Raw genomic sequence first — 18,517 nt, 5'->3', positions numbered from 1 at the left:
TCGTACACCCAAAAGATAACAGAAAGTTAAGATTTAATACCGGTTGTATAAAAAGTATGCCAGAAGCAGTATTAAAATTCAAGACTAAAAATTATAATAATATACCTTACAGCTTATTTCCTATATTTAAGAGTCTAGAATTTAAATTCGTGGGAATGTTTTAAACTAAATCGATTCTCAAAAGTGTAGAATTATTTTAACAATAGTTGCTTTTCTATGACTATTTTTATCGGTGCGGTCTTCCTATTGTCATCAGATTGTTTTTAGCATATAACAAATTTTTAATATTTAAAAATTTTAACCCCAAAAAGAATGAGAAGAATGGTACCGAAAAAAAATTCAATTAGTACAAATATAAATTATATTATAATAAATCATGGAAAGCAAAGCTTTCCCAGAGATCAGAAAAAATATTTTAATTTAAAGTAACAAAAATAAGAGTATAAGCCCGCCCTAAAGATAGATCATATTTCTTGTATAGTTTGGTATTTATTGTAAAATTGCCGGCTTCACTCATAATTGTTGTTGTAATTGTGTACTAACTCAATTTCATGTCTCGCAGTTGTTGTTGCTTCCATTTGGAAATTGCGTTAAATTCGACCCAGGACTTATCGGGCCACCAAAGGACCTCGCACCACTGCAATGCAAAATTAATAAATGTTCATGTGACGATGGCAAATTGTGTTTTTGGTCTATGATTTTCATTTTGGCTTTGTTGTTTAATTTGCCCGAAAGACTCAAGTCGCAATCAAATTGAATTCCTTGTGGCCGTAAATAAATTATGTTATTTGTTTTCGCAGCACACACACATATTTTTTTGCTAGTCTATCTATTCAGGATGAAGTTGAAATTTGCAGAGCAGAGTCAACATTAGTATTAGTGTCAGTGTTTTTACGAAAACTTCAACACATCTTGTGGGATTTTTCATTTTCGAACTAGTTTTCCCCCAAAGACAACCTAAATTTGTTTCGCCTGAGCGCCTTAATTTTAACAATTTCAAATTTTTTGTGGATTCAATTTTGGCCAAGGGAATCCAACCCGTTTGAGAAAATTATCCGTTTAATCCAAATTTAGGGGAACCAGACAGATAAGCGAGATGCCAATCTTTGCCAGGAACCTGCCCTCTATTCGCCACATGGCCAAGCGCAGTCTGATTGAAGGCCGGCGCTCACTGACCGCCATTTCGGGCCTGGAGAAGGGCCAAAATAGCGCTGGCCAGGTCTTAGCTCCCTGGCACAAGGATTGGCCGACGAGGGAAGAGGGCTTTGCGGTCGCGCAGCTCCTTCGGCAGAGGCAGCAGAAGCGCCAGTGGAGCAACAACTACTCCGGCCTGGACTCCGCCATGTTCCGACCCGTTACCAAGCCGGATGACCTCGCGAACCGCCGAAACAATGTGGTGGTCGCCCAGAATGCGGCCAGGAGGCGGAAGGTCAAGTCCACGCAAGTGCCCAACTACGACGACTCTGAAGCCTACAGGGCGCAGCAGGAATGGGAGGCCAAGCAGCAGGAGCAGATGCAGGAGCAGATGCAGGAGCAGCAGAAGGAACCGGAAGCCAAAGACGAGGACCACGACTACGAGTCGGACCTCGAGGTCCGCTCCGTTCGGGAGGCGGTCTTCGGCCAGCCGGAGGACAACACGGAGGAGGACGAGGACCGAGCCCGGGCCGACCAGGAGCTTCTCCAAAGGGTCGCCCTCGCCTCCTCCAAGCAGCAGGAACGTCCGCTCAGTGCGTCCATCTCGCGGAAGGTCATATCGCCATACAACTCCTACCGCAGCCATCGCACCCGCTGGGCGGAGTTCCGGCACAGCATGATCTACGGCCGCACGAGCTTCTAGGCATGCAAGATCTTAACATGGCGAAATCCACCCTGGGCCATTGATGTCTTTTTACGGAAAACTTAAATTTTCGTTTCCATCGCATATTTTAAGAAAGCACAAATAAAGTTAGTCTTCAAAATTATTCCATATGGCTTCTATATTTATTTTGTTAAATACAATTTAATATTTTTTTCCCCCTTGCAGAAGTTTGCAACGCAGTGAAGGAGACATTTCCGACCACATAAAGTATATGTAATCTTCATCAGTGTCAACAGCTGAACCGATCTAGTCATGTGTGTCTCTTCGTTTTTTCGCGAACTAGTATCAGCATTAAAGATTTTGCGATGAAACTTTCCCCAAGTCTTATTTCTATTGCAGACAACTATATCCTGTAGATCCCATAAAAAGGATCGGCAAAATAATGGAAATAAAGCTGCAAGGGTATATAATCTTCGGCTTGCCGAAGCTAGATTCCTTTCTTGTTGATAATTATTATCATTTGTATGGTTCCAGATTACAGAGTGTACTAAAAGTTCACAGAAAAAGACCGTTTTTAATGAAAAAGCACTTTCTTAAATTAGGAAAAATCTCTCATAAAAATGGATTAATGACATTGAAGACCAAAGTATCTTACACTAAAAAAGTTTGGTCTTGATTTAAGAACATTTTTTCATAACTTCTTGATTTATTTTTTTTAACTTATTTAATATAATTTAATCTAATACACTGACAAAACAAATGTATACTACAATTTTATGATGATCCTGTCACCATTAATGAATTCCACCTGATGTGTTTATTAAGTCTCTGCATAAATGGTCTCAGAAAATTGTTCCAAGAGTGCTTGTTTTTTGGGCCAGGAACCCCTTTCTAAGTATCCCGTTTAGAACGTGTGTACTTATTTTAAGAAACAACATTTAAGAACAAAACGTTCTGAAATTAAGAACGTTGTTTTTAAATAAAAATAGTAGTATTTTCAACCAAGTTGAGTATCGAAGATGTTTTAAAACCTAGTAACCTTTTCTTCATACATCCCATTCATAATTTGGGATGCAGAATCGGTTTTAAAAATTTCAAATTTATCATCCTTTTAGACAATGATAAAAATTTTCAAAAGCCTCCGAGGCAAAGGCCGTTGTCTCGTCCGGGAATTTCAAACGCGACCAAAAATCTACCAGGAACCCGGCGTCTTCGTACATCCGGAGCTTCGTCGCAGCATCCCCCTCGTTTACTTCCGCAGAGGTGACTTGCCGCAGAAACTGGATCTCAAATTGCATTCCAGCCGAAACTGCGAAATATCCCCTTTGGAAAGAAATAAACGGTGCAAGGAGTACTTCCGCCAGTTTTGCAGGAGACAGCACAGCTGCTTTTCCCGAACTTACCATTGGTCCGAGTTCCGGCGAAAGATGATCTACGGCAGTTACTAACAAGGACTTCCAAAACAACATCCCCTTCAGATTTTCGTGACCGCTTTGTGGCTTAAAAAGTATTTTGTTCTGATCCGGTTTAAAAAACCAAATCATAACAAATTACTTTTTAAGCAACAAAGCATTTAATACTATAAAGTGCATCGTTAAGCTTAAAAATAAAAATAATATTCAGGAGATTTCTTCTTAAATTGTAGGGGATATTCAGGGAAACCAGACAGATAGGAGAGTTGCCAATTTTCGCCAGGAACCTGCATTCGATTCGCCACCTGGCCAAAAGCATTCTAATTGACGTCTAAACGAAAAGCAATTGCAGGTGCTCAAGTTTTGCATAAAACCATTAATACATTTTTAAATTTTAAACAGTTTATAAAATAACTTTATTAAATAAATAAATTTTTTAACTAGTCCGAAATACTCTGAAGATAGCCCTGTATTCACAATTCCCCTTCTCTCAGTCCAGTTTATTATTATCACAAGTATTCTTAACCCTTTTTGCTACTTAACACGCAAGTTTGCTCTCAAAAACTAGCGACATACTTTGGCATACCTTCGCATCCTTCTGATCTGAGGAAACACAAACAAGGACTGGGAAAAAAGTGGCAAAAGGAAAGAATGGAAAGAGGGACCCAAGTGCACTCAAGTAATATGCTTCATAATTTTTATTGTCAAGCCCTTTTCTTTTGGCTCGGGTGGCACTGGCGCGCACTCGACAACAAAAGCTCAAAAGCGCTTGGAAAAAATGTGAAAATAAAAAATGACTATAAAAAGCAAAGGCAGAAAATGAAGTGCACTGGGTGGTGGTGGCAGAGACAAGAGTGCAACAAAGCAGAGCGGGCAGCATAAATTTTATAATATAGAAAAAATCAATGGGCAGCGGGGGCTAAAAAAATGCAGAGCACCAAGGATTACAGTCCGGGACTAGACTGCCGAGGTTCCAGCCACTTTTCATTCAAAGCACTGTCCTACTAGCCGGCACTCGGAAAAATCACAACCCAATTCATGATAAAGAATATTTCTAAAAATATATTTTGGGTAGTAGTACTTTTATTTATAACAATATATGAAATTATATATATGTTTTCTCAGCATTTATATTTTATTGCTAAGCCAGTAACTTTTTATATGTATAACCACTTTTTTTTCTGTGTTTTCCTTTTTGAATCCTGCTCCTCACTTCCAAGTTTCACAATTAACTGGCCCCGCAAATGCTGTGATTTCGCCACTCGCTCTCATTGTTGCCAGTTAATTTTGATGTATTTTTTATTGCCTTGTTGCAAATTTGCATTTCGCTCTTCCATCCACTGCACTTGGCAGCGTAATTAGGCGCAAAACTCTTTTTACGGCTTTGATGTGCCGCCCGCGAATTGGGCTAAGTAAGGACAAGTGCCAAAAGGCTTTTAATTGTTTAATTATATTTTGCGCTTTAGTCTCGAGTGCATGCAACACAAAAAACCGTAAAGGGAGAATGATTTGAAGAAAAAGTCATCCTAAAATGCTACATTATAATATTTAACCCTAACACAATACACAGAATAATACATTAATGAGCTTCACCAAATAAGTTGTTAAGTGTTGCCAACATTTGTATATGTTAATTTGACCAATGCTGTTGTTTCTTTTTTAAAGATCTAAATACGCACATCACGTAAACGTTACAATTTTTAAGAGGTTCTTTTTTTTAAGTATCAGTTTATTAAGAAACAGTAGATATTTTAATAGATACAATTATAAAACGCATACGGCCATTTTCTCGTCTGCAGTCAAACTAATAATATGTTAAAACATACTTTAAGTCTAACATGCGAATGACAAAACGGCCCTAAAGATGTGAAACAACTTTTTAACTCAGCAACTTCTCCCACTAAATTCATATTCATTCGGTTCACATTTTCTACGTTCCCTCCATTAACAGACATCAAATATAATAGAAAGGCAATAAATTCATTTTCCTTCCTTTCGGCCAAACTCTTCCAAGCTATCACCGCATACAGCCATCCAATAGTTGGCACACCAAAATCGGTATCCGGACTACCAAATTATAATCAAATCCGAAAGAATTTCAAGATCTTTCAAAATGCTGCCGACCAACCAGAACCTCGCGGTCCTATCCCCCTTCGTCCGACTGGCTGTCCGCCAAGCCGCGTTCCGCATGACTGGAAGATTCGCCTATTCGACACGCCGCAACCCGGGCGCGGGGGATCGGGATCTCAATCTCAACAAGAACGATGAGTACCTGGGCCGTCAGCGGGACGAACCGAACCCGGAGTACCACCACGCTCCCCGATGCTACGTGAAGAATTTCCAGAAGTACCAGGAACAAGTGCAGGACCGCGGCGAGGTGCAGACGATCCGCTTCCGTAATCCCCGCTACCGCTGGGCGGACTTCCGGCGACGAATGGTTTATGGGACCTACGACATCTAGACCGTTTTTCTTGATGCTCTCTATGTGCAACCAGCGTCGAAAGCTCTCTCAAATTAGGATGCCGTACGCTTCGATCCGGACCTATCTTGTTTAGATACAACCCACCAAATTTATCAAATAATCAAGCATCCAAGAGCCTTGTCAATTAACACAACGTGCAGTACAATTAACACAACGTACAGTATCCCGACTTATTCGAACTGAAGTGCGGATCGACCTCGATCGTCCGTTGAAATTTCAATATTATTCACCATACAATTTAATAAATCTGTTACCTTTCACCTAAATCAGACTATTAATTTTTTGTAATATGAAAGAGTTTGTTGGTTCTGTCGGGTCCATTAATAGGGAACTTTCTTTTTTTTATTCGTTTTTAAAAGTAGATCCTCCCAGGGACCGTAAACATAAGTTTTATACAATAAACTCGCATTATAATTTTTTTTATGGATAATAATTTATTATGCTCAAAAATTGCGTTATGGGTGAGCAGAAAAAAACCATCTGTAACGATTATTCGTGAGTTTTATAACTTTGAGTTTGGGTTTTTTTGTAAAAAAAAAAAATGTACAATTTAACTGAAAGTTTCAGTTATCACCATGTTACTTTGCCATCATAATTTTACCCAAGAAGATGTAAAATTCAATTCACGAATTCTTTCAGTTTAAATTGGTATTGAACAACGACTTAAGATATCGAAAAAAAAAAATGTTTACACAAAAAAGTTATAAATAAATTTCTTAATTATATATATTTAAACAATATGTACTAACAAACAAGAACCATTTTAAATCATATTAAAATTCCAAATACAATGGCCGCAATCGCGTATTAAGTTTTATTTTGAGTTTTATAAAATAAAACTTTAAAAAATCGTATTAATATAAAATCGTGTTATTGCCTGACTTTTAAAAAAATCTTAACAAATACTTTTTTCAATTAACTTATAAATATAAAACTCACAAAGTAAATATTATGGTGGATTTGCATACACTGACTATTTCCAAGTGAATGATTTTTGAAACCGGAAAACTGGAATGATTTTGTTCGGTGCCTAGTTCTTCCTATTTGGATAACCTCAGTATTAAGGTAATAAATACCAGCATGAAATATTTAATCAAGAAATCATCCAGCGGATGGCGTTATCATTTCATATCCCTTATCATATTTTATCCCTTACTAGAAAATAATGCAAGCTCATAGATACATATAAGCATCATATTCAAAAAGTTTATACAATTTAAAAGATACATTTATTATAAAAAAACTAATAAAAACATCCTTTTCCAATGAACTTGATTACCCACACTCACGGCTCCGGAACCGAGTCCGAAGCTAGCGGATTTTTAACCATCATCTCCGCAAAGCTGTCCGTTTCCGAAAAGCGACGATGCGGCAATTGAAGGATATTGATGAAGAGAGTGCGGTGTGGCTGGAAACTTAGCTCCTCCGTAACTCGCGAGATATCCTTCCCGTAGTCGGCGTCCATGTGGCGCAAGTTCAGGAAGCTCTTGACCAGCAGAAAGGGCGGTCTCTTCAGATCGGTCCAAGAGTCCTTTCGCTCCTGAAGCTTCACGGGCACTGGTCTGCGATGGTAGGGGAGCCTTTGCTCCGACATTCTCCGCTGCTGGTGTAACCGCGTATCCGCCTTGAAGATCGGGAATCCGATCAGGGCCCGACCTGGGAACATTATGCGATAGGTGGTTACGTTACCGGTGCTCAAAGAATACTTTTAAAATTTAGGTTAACCAATGTAAGTAAAACAAGCTTTTCATAATGTGTTCGTTCAGAGAATGTATTCGACGAGCCTGCTACTATTTAAATGAGTTTTTTCAGCCAAAAATAACTTTTTCTGCACCACCTTTTTAGTCAAAAATAACTTTTTCTGCACCACCTTTTTAGTCAGAAGTATATTCATTTCAATATTTAATTAGACGGTAAATTTCGAACATCATTTAAATGGATTAAAAAGCTCATTTAATTATGTAATAATATTATGTGCCCATTCATCTTCTTTTTCGCTTGAGCATTTTACAATGATATTTTTTTAATGCGTATAAATAATAAAATTCTGTTACTCAAGTGATACTATACATGCATGTTAAGCAATTGCAAGGGATACATGCTTCAAAAACTAGCAATAATTATCCTTTTAACCAAACATTTTCTGTTAAAAAATCGTTAATTACACTAGCCTACAAAATAATTTTTTGAAAATACTCAAAGATGGATGATGGTACACTCACTGAGCAAAACGGTCTAAATGCTAATTTTTATAAAAAAATGTCTTACGTTTCAAAAATTGAAGAATCCAAAAGCTAAATAATTTGTAATTAAAAAAAAATTTGCCGACAAAAAAGTGTCAAAGTGACAAAACAAAATGTAACTATAGTTTTTTAGCGACTATACTATAAACAAAAAACCATGTCGATCTAGTCCGTTTGTACGTCCTTCCGTATGAACGCTAAGATCTTGAGAACTAAGAGCTAGAATGTTGGGACTAAGCATGTAGATTCTAAGGCTCCTAAGTTGGTTTCAGCAGGGTGTCCACTCTAACGCCCACTAACGCCCATAACGCTGTTTTCTAGTCTCCGTACCCTTGGAAGAAAAAACAATCTCGCTATATAGTCTCCATTACTTAATTTACAAAAATGTACATAATAAATTTATTTGCGCGCATTAAATTTATATTTCAGTAAAGGCGACAGTCTAGACTTGTGTATCAGCTCTTTACATTTTTCCAGTTTGACATAAAGAAGTCTCTAAGATCACGAGGAGCATCCTGCATGTAGGCCGAGTCCAGTTGGTGTAGGGCCAGGAAGCTCTTGACCAGGATGCGCGGTGGTCGGGAAGACTGCGCTGGGGTGTTCAGCCTCGCATCTGGGACCACAGGGAATGGTCGTCGCGTTCTCCTCTGATGCAAACTCCGGCTCCGGGGAACACCCGTAAGTACTAAGCCCCCGAGAGCTCGACCCAAAGTCATTCTGGCTCAGGATTAGAGGTTCAAAAATACTTTCACTAAGATTTCAAATTTTATCAAAGCCGAAAAATTAACTGGTGTTTATGATATTGTTTAAAATGCCTACTATGTATTTTTTAAGATCTGTATACTTGCATAAAGACTAACAAGCTGTTGGAACTTTTAAACTTTACTTCGAGTAATTTTTTATGTAACTTTACCATTTCTCTCTTGTTGGCATTCAGCAAACATCCTGAATATTCTGATATGTGGCTTAGTAAAGCTAATTTATTTTATTTTCGGGTTTGAATCTAAAAATAAACTGGTTTCCCATGTAAATGGATTTAATTGGCCCAGTCGTGTGTACGGAGGCTACGTGCTAAAAAAAACCTGCGATATGTACTAATTTCTGACCACAAACCGAATTTACTTTTGAGGGTTAGCAAAATAATTGGAAAGCGATTCCGAAAACCATTTCCTCTTCGAATTCTATACCATTTTATATGGAAAAGTTTTAGTTAGTACTAACGACTGGTATGGTTAGTAAAGCATCGATGGCGGGCACCATCGATAGTTTTTGCTATCGCAGTGGTCACTATCGATAGTATCGATGCTATCGAAAGTCGTAGAAAATAAAAGACAAATACATTTTTATTTCACAAACTTTCGATAAACCATCGATATGATCAATAAAGCTGTCAATCGTTTAACAACCCTAGCGGTTGCTATACAAACGAAATGAAAGTTCATTACTTTCCTTGAATTTGTAAGGTCGAAATAGTTTAGTGGAACAGCTTGGAGTTGCATATGGGTCGGCCATTTTGTATTTTCATTGCTGGCGCTTTTGAGCGACGACGATTTGGCGGCTTTTGTGCAACGCGTGGTTTTATGTAACAGGCCCCAATCCCTAGTCCGCGAAAATCCTTCTCCCACACACCCGCAAAACGTCAATTGCATGAGCCGGCACGTCGATATTTTTGCCAATTTTTTAGCCGACCCCTCGCAAATTGCTTTTTGAGCTTGTTAGAGTTTTTTGGCCCTCATCCTGCCACACAGATACACACCCGCACAAGCACACACGCTAATGAATAGTCAAAGTCCAGGCGATTTCAGCAGTTGTAGCTGCGCAAAACGAAAACTAAACGCAATGTTTAGGCTGCATTACGACTGCAACGGCTCCTGTTGCAGCCGCAGCAGGTCCTGCAGGAGCAGTCAGGAAACGGCATCCAGCGGCCAGGACAGAGCCGCCATTTTGTAATCAAATGCAGCACAAAAGTATGCAAAGGAAATTGCCAGAAAAAAAGCAAGGAGTAAAAGCGTTGTGCGCATTGGCTTTCTTCGTACAGTGAAGAATCGCAGGATAGTTCAAGGGGATTTAATTTTCTATTTTTATTTTTCTGACGCCATTTACTCGTTTATAAAGTACTTGTTTCCAAATCTTTTCAAGGTTTTAAGAAAACAATTGTAAAAAAACCAAATTAAAATTTAAACAGTTTTTCCATATAATAAACTATAGTATATAATAAAATAGTGTTTTGTTTCGGAAACCTTTAAAATACCTTCTAAGTGTCATTCTAGGTTTGTAAAGTACGCAGAATAAAGGATAATCGTCTTTCCGAATGAATTCATTGTACTTCTTAGATTCAAGTACATTGTTACATACTTTTAGACACCTACAATTATATTTACAAATGATTTGAAAATTCTAGTGATTAGTTTGGTACAGTTTTGGTTGTGAATAACAATCTCTAAGACTTTCTGTAGTTAGAAATTCGTAAAGATTTTATTAACCAGTTCTTTTTTTGTAATGACGAGTAATAACTATGGCTTCCGCTTCCGGAGTAATCAAAGTTATTACATTTTTACTGTAGCATCTCTAAACCCAGTCCCTCGACGGCCCTTTAGCGACGACTGCTGTTAGTGGCTGCTGCTTTTCAATTAGTGCCACCAGAGCACGGCAACCACCCCCTCCACGCACCACCGCCCATTTCTATGCGGAGCCGCCAATCCCAGCCAACACTTGATGCCACCGACTGCAGTTGACGTTGGTTTGCTCTGCTCTGGCCGCGTTTTACGTAAATTGAACAACAGGCTTGCAAGGCACCGGGTACGGTGCCCAAAACAGCAAAACTGCAAAACAAACACACGCCAACACGGCCAATACATTGCAACAACTAGGAAATGCAGGCGAGCTTAGCTAGACAGATATGTATATCTACACAAAACTCGACGAGGGTGGAGCATTGAAAAAGTGCAACGCCAGTGCCAGTTAGACAAAAAACAGGTCCAGGTCCTCCAGAAAAGCGAATAAAAAGATGCACCCGCCAGACGAGATCCGTATTGCCTTTAAGCCTAAAAGCGAGCTTCATCTGTTATGCGAAACGTTTAATTATTTATTTGAAAGGAAGATTCCGGCTGGCTGCAAAAACAAAGCAGCTGAAAAGAATTTTATTGACAGGCCCTCCGGCTGAGTGAAGGGTTATGGGTTGCAGGCACTCGCAATCGCAATCGCAATCGCCCCTGAGGTTAATTAGTTGACATTTGCGCTTAATTGCAGTGCCTCAGGCGGAGGACATAGAGCTCCAGCCAGGCGTTCCCATTCGCATGCATGATTGACAGTCGAGTGGAGGGGACTCCGCCTGCCGGTGCTGATATATTGATGCCAACGCGTTCAGGCGAAGCGACAAACTTGACACCCACTTACGAGTGCTAAGTGGCTCGACAGGCCGAAACTGAAGGTGGGCGGAATATCTATATCACACAAACATACGAAAACGTAATGTGCTCAAACCAAGTTAAATTCGTTCTTAGAATATGCTTTTCTCAAAATACAAACAAAACCTCTAAAATTCAGTTGCTTTTAAGCTCAAAGATGGATTAATTTAAGATGTTCTTGAAGTATAAGTAGAAACTTATATAAAAAAAGAAATGAAATCGCTGTAGTCGATGGCCTCGACTATCAGATACCCGTTACTCAGCTAATGGGTGTCTAGAGTGCGTAGGAGATAAGCATGCAGCAAATCGACTGTATCAGAGATCGCTTTACAATCTCGCTTTGCTGCTTTCATATATCTTCATCTCCATTTTGCTCCCTTTAGCTGAGTAACAGGTATTTGATAGTCGAGCGTACTTCCTTGTTTTTATTTGTTTATATATGCCGGTAAAGTTGTAGAATTATCTACGTAATCATGATTTAAAATAAATCTTTAGCATTACATTTTAAATTGTGTTAAAATCACAATTTATTTAGTTTATGAAAATAACTTTAAAGAACTCCTCACGAGATTATATCTCTTACAATTCCCATGATTATCCATTAATCAAAAGCGTTTTTTCAATATCTTTACAAAACTTTCTTTGCCTTACTATGAGTTCATAAATCAGAGTAGTGGTTGGTCCTATATTCTGCCAGGACAATAGGCCACCTCGGGGCTTTTGCTCCGAATCCACTTGATGAAGGAGGCGACGCGAGTGTTGACCGATGGCTGCTGAGTGGCGCAGCCCTGGCCAAAACTGACGATGCCCACGGCCACCAGGCGTCCGTTGATCCGCTCGTAAAGAGCTCCGCCCGAATCGTACTGGCATGTGTCCCGCCCGGGCGTGTAGGTGCAGAAGGTGTGCGGTGGTGGCGGTACCCCTCCGGCGGAAATCAAGGTCTGCCTGCACCGCTGGCCGTCGATCACATCCAACGTGGCCTTCAGCAGGCGGTGGGTCTGTGGGCCGCCGTAGGATGTCGTGCCCCACCCGGCGGCAACCACCTGGTGCCCCGCCAGCGGTAGCTTCCTGCCATCCTCCGCCTGTTGCAGTGGCAGACAGGCAGGACCCACATGCCGGCTCCACACGATCGCCGTTCGCGTCCTTAGCAGCGCGATGTCATTCTTGGGATGTCCGTTCGCCTGGCTGAAGTCCTCGTGCAGGATCAGGGCGTCCAGGTCGTAGCGACGGGTGGCGAACGTCTCAAAGGAGCTGGCCAAGTCATGCTCGCCCACCACCACTCGCAGCTTGGCAGCGCTGCTAGTCTCCGGGCCAAGAAAGCAGTGGGCGGCTGACAGCATGTAATGATGGTGAACTGTAGCAATAGTTAAAGGGAAAAGCATTAACACAACATACAGAGTTGTTTTTAATGAAGTACTTTTGTAATGAAAGGGTAATTTAATCGGGTTCCATTATTAGTTAAAAAAGTAATGGTAAATAAATAATTACTTTTGAAAAAGTAATGTCAATGAAAAATCAATTCATTACTTTGAAAAAGGTAATGCTAATAATAATGCGTTGCATTACTTTTTAAAAAATAATGGAAATGATAAAACAATTTATTACTTTTGAACTCAATGACAAAATTTCTGGCAATAGTAAAGCTAATAGATAAATATTTCATTACTTTTAAAAAATACAATGCTAATGTCTATTTTTCGTCAAAAATTGTAATGGTAATGAAAAATGTTATAATTAAGTAGATAATATCAGCCCATTTTAATTAAACGTAACTTGGGGGTTAACTAATAATAACGATTTGCCTAATTTAATTGGTATCACACAAAACTTATTTTGTCCAAGTGTAAAAATAAGAATATTCTCCTATAAAATGCCCCACAAAACATTAAATTGACATTTAAAATGACATAAGCAACCCTAAAAAGCTTCTTCTGAAAGATTTGTAAATTATAATAGTTTAAATATTATTGATTGAATTTAATTTAATAATATAAGTATAATGACATTTGAAAAATATCAATAAAAGGAATTCTTCATAACGTGATAATTTTGTGTTTAATTAGAAAGCTGTATGATTAAAAAATGTGCCTTATATTTTTCTTTTTCATTTTTCTTTTAAAATGTAACACCTGTAACTTCCTTTAAGCAAGGGAGTGTTCTCAAATAAAAGCGATTCCTGGTTAGACTTAAGAAATCATGTTAATATTATTTTATATTTACTTAAAATATTTTTTCTCAATTTTCAAAAGTAATTTATCGTTGATTAATTGGTTCCCTGATCCCTGACATTTGGCCAGTATACTCACTGATCGCAGCGCCGCAGAAGACCTTTCCGTGCTTCTTGGTCAGGACACCGGCCATTGGAGGGAACTCGTGCAGGAAGGCCTCTTCGTTGGTGGGACTGGCTATTCGGGGAAGGCGGCTCCAGCCACAGCTGCACGTGGGCTGGAAGGCCTCCACCAGGCAGGTGAAGCGTCCTCCTCCGGGACCAGGTGATGGGGATGGGGCAAGCGGGTAGCTGGAAACAATCCGAGCACGTTTCACGGAAGTCTTTGAGCTGCTTCGAATTGGCAATGCCTCAAGGTAAATAGTAGTGCTAGACTTTCTGGACTCTTCGTCGTTGTAAAGTAGGGAGGCCACATAGGCCAGGGCATCACTGACGCCCACATCCTGCAACACGTGCAGCACCTCGTCGCTGAGGTCCTCCTCGGGTTCCTCTGAGTTCTCCGAATCCTCCTGCTCCCCCTCGTCATCTTCCTCGTCCTGCTCCTCTATTGAAACACCTTGTAATGCCTCCGTAGTTGTACTCATAGTAGTTCCCGCCGAGAGTTTATCCTTTAACTTGACGGTTGAGGGCGGCTCCGAAAGTCCATTGGAAATGTACGAAATCACCGCACGATTGAGAAAACTTTTGCGCTCGAATTTTCCGCTGCCACAAAAGTATTCCGAACTTGTTAACACCTCGTCGCCCTCGGAATTGAAGTGAAACACCTCCGTGCGGCATTTAGAGTCCGTTGAAAGCTGCAGGAAATGAAGCAATGTAATGTCGAAGACGTCCTACAGTAACGCCACTATCACCTTTGATACTTAAAAACTTCTACTATTTTCAACAGCGGAAAAATCAATTTCGTATATATTTTAATATTAACTTATCTTTTGTTATCGTTAAAGGAACTAATATTTTTGCTAAGTGAAAGCAAATAATAATGGCAATATATTTCTATTAACACACGCTGATTCACTCACTGTTATTAATTTCGTTCAAGCAATATTTTTCTAAAAACAAATGTTGAAGTTTTAGTAAAAACATATTTCCATCTATTAAAGATGTACTAAATAAAATGAGTAAGATGACCTAAGCTGGGATCACCTTAGAGTGATTCTTATCGGGAACATTAACAAATTCGGAAAAGTCTTCGTCTTCATCGCTTTACAAACTTCTAACCGATATATTAATATCTTTCCCAATCCCCTTTAAAATCCGACAAATGTAGAAACCGCACAACGGCGCAACACCGGCTCAAAATTTGTTATTCCTTTTTTCGAATAATATTTTGTTATGCTGACTGCTTTCAAATAAATTCGGGGCATCACTGTTTTATTTTCACTTTATTTCCTCACCGTCTGCAGTTGGAGTTCACACTTAAACTGCAGCACCTGATCCTTGGGAGCCTCCACAGCGTAGCGACAGGAAGTGCCCACCGGATACAGGGCCGGGTAATAGGGTGAGTTGATGAGCAGTTTCTGGCCCGACTGCAGTTTCACTTGGTGGTTACACTGTTCGAAAAGGGCTGTCGTAGGGAACGCTTTTAAAAGAGGTAGGAGCAGCAGCCAAATCCACATGGTCACGGTCGCGACGAGGTCTAACCCGGTACTGAACCAGATCCGCCGAAGACAGCCTCTTAAGAATGATGAAGCCAACACCCGGACCAACACGCGATCTGCCTACATCTGGAGTCTCTCAACACCTCTTTTGGCACCCACGCCCTGTTCCTGCCTTAAATGCGAGTTAATTAGGGTCTCGAAGAAATCCCAAATTGTTACCGCCGAAAAGAAAAGACAGCGGCCGGCACACGAGCGTCTTTGGCGGCTAATTTAAAGAAAGTGCAAGTGTGTCAATCAAAAACAGGTTTTCGAAATGTGGACCACTTTGAAGTCGGTAGGTGGACGTAACCATAAACAGAACTTCATCACCTGTTGGGGTAGGTCTTAGATGAATCAGTGCCTTGGGTAATAATTTCATTCCAGTTAAATCACAATTTGAGTTTCTATGAATTTGTAATTTTCATTATTATAAGAAAAATATTACAACATTTGAATAACACCCTAATTTAGCATTGTTATGAGTTTTTTCGAACTGTTATAAATAAAAAATGTTTAAAATAGGGAAGATCCGATAATTTCATATTGATTGATCTTTTCTACAGTACCTCGTTTTACAAAACTCCGTTTCCCATTCCGACTATCCCATTCCTAATTGCTACTAACAAATTACTTTAAACATTTGCTTTTAATTTTTATAGTATTTGCTTAATTTTCAATTTCACCTTATGTCACCTGTGAGCCTCTCACACAGTCATTAATTCCAATTCCCCGAGACCTCTTTAAAGTCGACAATTTCGCACCCGCCAAGCCACCCGACCACTCCCAACAGAACTCATTTTTTAGACCACTTTCAGAGCTGCTTAATTGGATGTGCTCCATATGAGCAAAAAGGGGAGAGCACACAAACTACAAGACCAGGAGAAGCGAAAAAAATGAAGCCGAAACCGGCAAGTTTGTCGCCCATTTTGTAAAATAAATATCAGAAAAAAGGGAGAAGACTTGGGAGGGACGATGGATGGCGCCGTGTCTGTCAGAGGCGCAGAGACAAACGCTTAATGCTAATATTATTTTCTTGCTTAACAAGCGATGAGCTACACGCGGGGCACATCGGCTGCTGGCCGGGATTTCCCCGGCAGTGCCACGGATTTTTCCAACCCCACTGGCCGCCTGCCTGTGACTTATTTGCACAAGCCATAAAAAATTTAACTTTATTTCGCCATTTTTAATTTCCTACTCCGCGGATCGCGACGTGGCGCAGAGCATTCGGCGTAAACAGTCAACGTTGGACAATAACTACAAAACCGGACCGGAGACCGACCACCAGAGGGTCCTAGCCGTCCAGGTCCCCTCCTTCTTCACCCAGAGGTCCGCGGAACAATGCTGGTGAAAAAAGCTGATGCTGTTTCCACTTCCTTTTTTCATTTTTAGCCCAAAGAGCGAGCGGGGAAAACAAACAGCAAATAATTCAAAGTGGATACAACTAAAGCAAAGTCAAAGCTAATATACGAAAATGTAATAAAAATTAAAAAGAAATAAAAACGAATTAAAATGAATTTCGAAGGAGCAGCAAAGACCTTCTGGCAAAATAAAAAATATATAACAGGGGGATCGAGGACATAGAGGTGTGAGTTCCATGGGGGTCACCGCAAAAAGCGACAGTTGTAGGACTTCTTTTTGCGCAGTGGGATGATGACACATGTGAGTGGAGGTTGCAGCACCCTTGAAAGGGTCGTCCAGCAAGAGGGGAGGAGGACAAAAATATGTGACCATTTGAATTATGAAATTTATAGGAGTGTATACCAAGTCCACATTAATTACATGGGAACCGAGATTTGAGCAGGTATTCCTAAAAATATACTAATCTAACGAATGTTTAGAGAATGTTGTTTTTAAACTTATTTTAATCTCAAGGAATCGCAATAAAATCATTAATAACATATTAGTCAGAAAGGTCTTCAATTAAATACCGTATCGAGAGTAGTTGAAATAAAATAAAATATAGATCGAAAATATTTTAAACACACAAAAAAAACTTTGGCAATAAAAAAAATTTTAGTGCCATTTTCTTAACTATGCCCTGTGGCGCATTTTTATATTTATTTTACTTTAACTAGTGTTGTTAGCTAACACTGCTGAATGTGGCACATCCAGCACCTCACCTTTTGAAGATATTATCATTTTTTAAACTTATTTAAAATATTACGGAACTGTTTCCGGTACCGGTTTTGCACCGAATCGACTGTTTAGCGTAACGAATCGATTGTGGTTTTGAACTCTTTGTTCTGGATCCAAGACGTACCGGCATAGCAACAAAAATGTTATTGAACACTAAAAACTTATATCATTTGGAATTATGTATAAATATTTCGAATCAAAATTTTGGGCAAAGTTAAATTGTTCTTTTTCTTTCTTGAGTCTTTAATAAGTGTAAATATCATTGTAGTTATTTTAATTTTCATTTAAATTTATAATTATTTATTCAGATTATCGGTTGATCAAATTTTAAGGAAAGTTTTTTTTGGTTAATTGTGAATGCAACAGGACAACGAAGACTTTCCTATTTGTGTTTAAGCTTTTGTAAAGCGTTTAAACATATAATCGTATTCCTTTTTAAGAAACGGACAACTAATTTTTTAAGACGACCCCAATTTTACGTTATCTTTTAATTCCATATGACTTAATATTTGAAATGAATAATTAATAATTATTTATGACTTGGATATGGAAAACATTTTTGAGCGCTACCTAGCGGTGATTTGTAGGACTACTAACAATATAGGAAACACGACACACAGGGTGCGCTCAAATACCACGAATGAAACGTGTGTCATAAGCAGGTATTGTCGACAAAAGGTAGGGGGCGCCAGCACGTCGTGTAAAAAAATGTAAGATACTTGTAAGCAACTTAGGTACTAACTAGGTTGATGTCTTAGCTAACTGTTATAATTGCATTAAAGACTGGACCCCAACCAGATTTTAAAAATTCTCAGAAATTAAAAGAATCAAGCGTTGCCACTGAAATGTTAAGATGTATCAAAATCTAACAGAAATGTTAGAAAAAGCTTAACATTTCTGTTAGAAAACAGGACCCAATCATAGGCAATAGTTAAGGACACCTAATTAATCGATACGCAAATAAGTTCTTCATCTAGTTCATCTAGCTCCTTGCCCATCTTCCATTTCACCACTTCAAAATCAGTATATGGTTGGAAACAACTTTTTAAAATTTATTTAAAAAAAGGAAAAAAAGATCGATTGAAGTTGGAATACGAGATTTTGACATGAAAATAGATAACATAATTTCCGAGCCTTCTGCAACCTGCATTAATTACTTTTGTAACTAAGTGTTA

General features: G+C 39.2%; 6 protein-coding genes across 6 annotated transcripts; 3 read left to right on the top strand and 3 right to left on the bottom strand.

Moving 5' to 3' along the window:
* The first annotated feature begins 885 nt into the window (after positions 1-885).
* On the top strand, positions 886-1,961 carry LOC108019674 (uncharacterized). Its single transcript, XM_017087565.3, has one exon. It carries the CDS (start codon positions 1,097-1,099, stop codon positions 1,835-1,837), a length of 741 nt encoding a protein of 246 aa, XP_016943054.3. The 5' UTR covers positions 886-1,096; the 3' UTR covers positions 1,838-1,961.
* An 868-nt stretch (positions 1,962-2,829) lies between these two features.
* LOC108019701 (uncharacterized) lies at positions 2,830-3,423 on the top strand. The gene has a single exon (XM_017087595.4). The coding sequence runs from the start codon at positions 2,917-2,919 to the stop codon at positions 3,244-3,246; it is 330 nt and encodes a 109-aa protein (XP_016943084.2). The 5' UTR covers positions 2,830-2,916; the 3' UTR covers positions 3,247-3,423.
* A 1,658-nt stretch (positions 3,424-5,081) lies between these two features.
* Positions 5,082-5,958, top strand: LOC108019685 (uncharacterized). Its single transcript, XM_017087576.3, has one exon. The coding sequence runs from the start codon at positions 5,324-5,326 to the stop codon at positions 5,669-5,671; it is 348 nt and encodes a 115-aa protein (XP_016943065.3). The 5' UTR covers positions 5,082-5,323; the 3' UTR covers positions 5,672-5,958.
* Positions 5,959-6,935: 977 nt separating this feature from the next.
* LOC108019700 (uncharacterized) lies at positions 6,936-7,487 on the bottom strand. Its single transcript, XM_017087594.4, has one exon. The coding sequence runs from the start codon at positions 7,356-7,358 to the stop codon at positions 6,978-6,980; it is 381 nt and encodes a 126-aa protein (XP_016943083.3). The 5' UTR covers positions 7,359-7,487; the 3' UTR covers positions 6,936-6,977.
* Positions 7,488-8,293: 806 nt separating this feature from the next.
* Positions 8,294-8,759, bottom strand: LOC108019705 (uncharacterized). The gene has a single exon (XM_017087600.4). It carries the CDS (start codon positions 8,649-8,651, stop codon positions 8,391-8,393), a length of 261 nt encoding a protein of 86 aa, XP_016943089.1. The 5' UTR covers positions 8,652-8,759; the 3' UTR covers positions 8,294-8,390.
* Positions 8,760-11,909: 3,150 nt separating this feature from the next.
* Positions 11,910-15,371, bottom strand: LOC108019571 (uncharacterized). The gene is made up of 3 exons (XM_017087408.4): positions 14,964-15,371; positions 13,649-14,363; positions 11,910-12,696 (listed from the first exon to the last, which is right to left on the bottom strand). Exons 1-3 carry the CDS (start codon positions 15,183-15,185, stop codon positions 12,026-12,028), a joined length of 1,608 nt encoding a protein of 535 aa, XP_016942897.2. The 5' UTR covers positions 15,186-15,371; the 3' UTR covers positions 11,910-12,025.
* Positions 15,372-18,517: the final 3,146 nt, after the last annotated feature.

This window comes from Drosophila suzukii, chromosome 2R, assembly GCF_043229965.1.
Source record: "Drosophila suzukii chromosome 2R, CBGP_Dsuzu_IsoJpt1.0, whole genome shotgun sequence".
NCBI lineage: Eukaryota > Metazoa > Arthropoda > Insecta > Diptera > Drosophilidae > Drosophila > Drosophila suzukii.
This window is presented reverse-complemented; position numbering and strand designations above follow the sequence as displayed.